This window comes from Echinops telfairi, unplaced genomic scaffold, assembly GCF_000313985.2.
Source record: "Echinops telfairi isolate 266 unplaced genomic scaffold, ASM31398v2 ScPeMD7_7465;HRSCAF=8503, whole genome shotgun sequence".
NCBI lineage: Eukaryota > Metazoa > Chordata > Mammalia > Afrosoricida > Tenrecidae > Echinops > Echinops telfairi.
The window spans coordinates 5,791,040-5,792,321 of record NW_022111365.1 but is presented as its reverse complement, the minus strand read 5'-3'; the positions used below and the strand labels follow the sequence as shown (position 1 = coordinate 5,792,321).

The 1,282-nt window shown below is 37.1% G+C and overlaps 1 protein-coding gene across 1 annotated transcript in view; it reads left to right on the top strand.

Moving 5' to 3' along the window:
* Positions 1 to 270: 270 nt before the first annotated feature.
* The window catches only part of CHEK1 (checkpoint kinase 1), a 29,799-nt gene continuing 28,787 nt past the window's right edge, over positions 271 to 1,282 (top strand). The window contains exons 1-2 of the mRNA XM_013007614.2: positions 271 to 338; positions 429 to 498. Of these exons, the coding sequence (XP_012863068.2) occupies positions 288 to 338; positions 429 to 498 (121 nt within the window). The 5' untranslated portion in view covers positions 271 to 287. The remainder of the gene's footprint in view (positions 339 to 428; positions 499 to 1,282) is intronic.

Below are 1,282 nucleotides of genomic sequence, written 5' to 3'. Positions count from 1 at the left end.
GTTATAAGAGCTAGCCATTCTTTATATGTCAATAGCTCTGCAATTTACTTGAGATACATTAATTTGTGTTTGCCATATCACAGATAGGAAAAATGTGAGCTACTAAGTACCATATAAAATGTGAGCTACTAAGTACCAATTGTCTCCTGAGTCAACTGCTAAGCTTCCCTTTTCTAAAGTACAATGACAAACACATATGCTTGAAACTAAGAATTGACTGTGGTTCCTGCTTTGACTATATTTATGGTAAGCTTACTTTTATAATTCTTACAGAGCCAGACATAGGTATGCCAGAACAAGATGCTCAGAGGTTCTTCCATCAACTAATGGCAGGGGTGGTAGGTACAATCGACACTGACTTTTATTTAAAACTACAAATGAAGTACGTTAACAAATACTGGTGTGTCACCCCCTTTGCTTCCCCTCAGGTTTATCTCCATGGTATTGGAATAACCCACAGGGATATTAAGCCAGAAAATCTCCTATTGGATGAAAGGGGTAAGTTTGGCATTTACTCACTGCTACCTACCTTATTTTAATATGACCAAACAAAGCAGAATTGAAAGCGTTTGCAATACTAAAATCTCAGGGCAAAAAAACCAATCTGAAAATAGAAGGAAATTTGAGGACATTCAGTATATTTCAACTTGACAGGTTATATCGTTTTAGTTGAAATACAGTGACTTAGATACAAGTGTAACTCACTAGATGAGTAGCTATAAGATTAGTCTTAGGTAATTCATTAACAAGTAAGCTTCCATAGGTATAATGTCCTAGCATTAAAGATGGTAAATAGTAGGCTTTCAGTAAGTAATTGCTAAGTGACTCATAGCAGATTAAAAAAATGGTTTAAATCCCCAAAGCTTGTTTTCTAGTGTGAAAAACAAAACAAAAAACTAGTACTTGTATTAAAATGAACTAATCAAACAGTTAAATGTCATATTCTTGGTAGCAAAACAGGTTGGAAAGACTTGTTGTAGGCAGCAAACTTAGTATTAATTACCAGTGTGAATTGGTGTCCGGCTATCAAAAGATATAGCATCTGGGATCTTAAAGGCTTGAAGATAAACAAGTGGCCATCTAGCTGAGGAGCAACAAAGCCCACATGGAAGAAGCACACCAACCTGTGTGATCATGAGGTGTCAGTGGAAACAGGAATCGGGCATCAAAGATCCAGAACAAAATAACATCATTGTGAATGAGGGAAAGTGCAGAGTGGAGACTCAAAGCCCATCCGTAGGCAATTGGACATCCTCTAACAGAAGGGGAAAGGGAAGGTGTG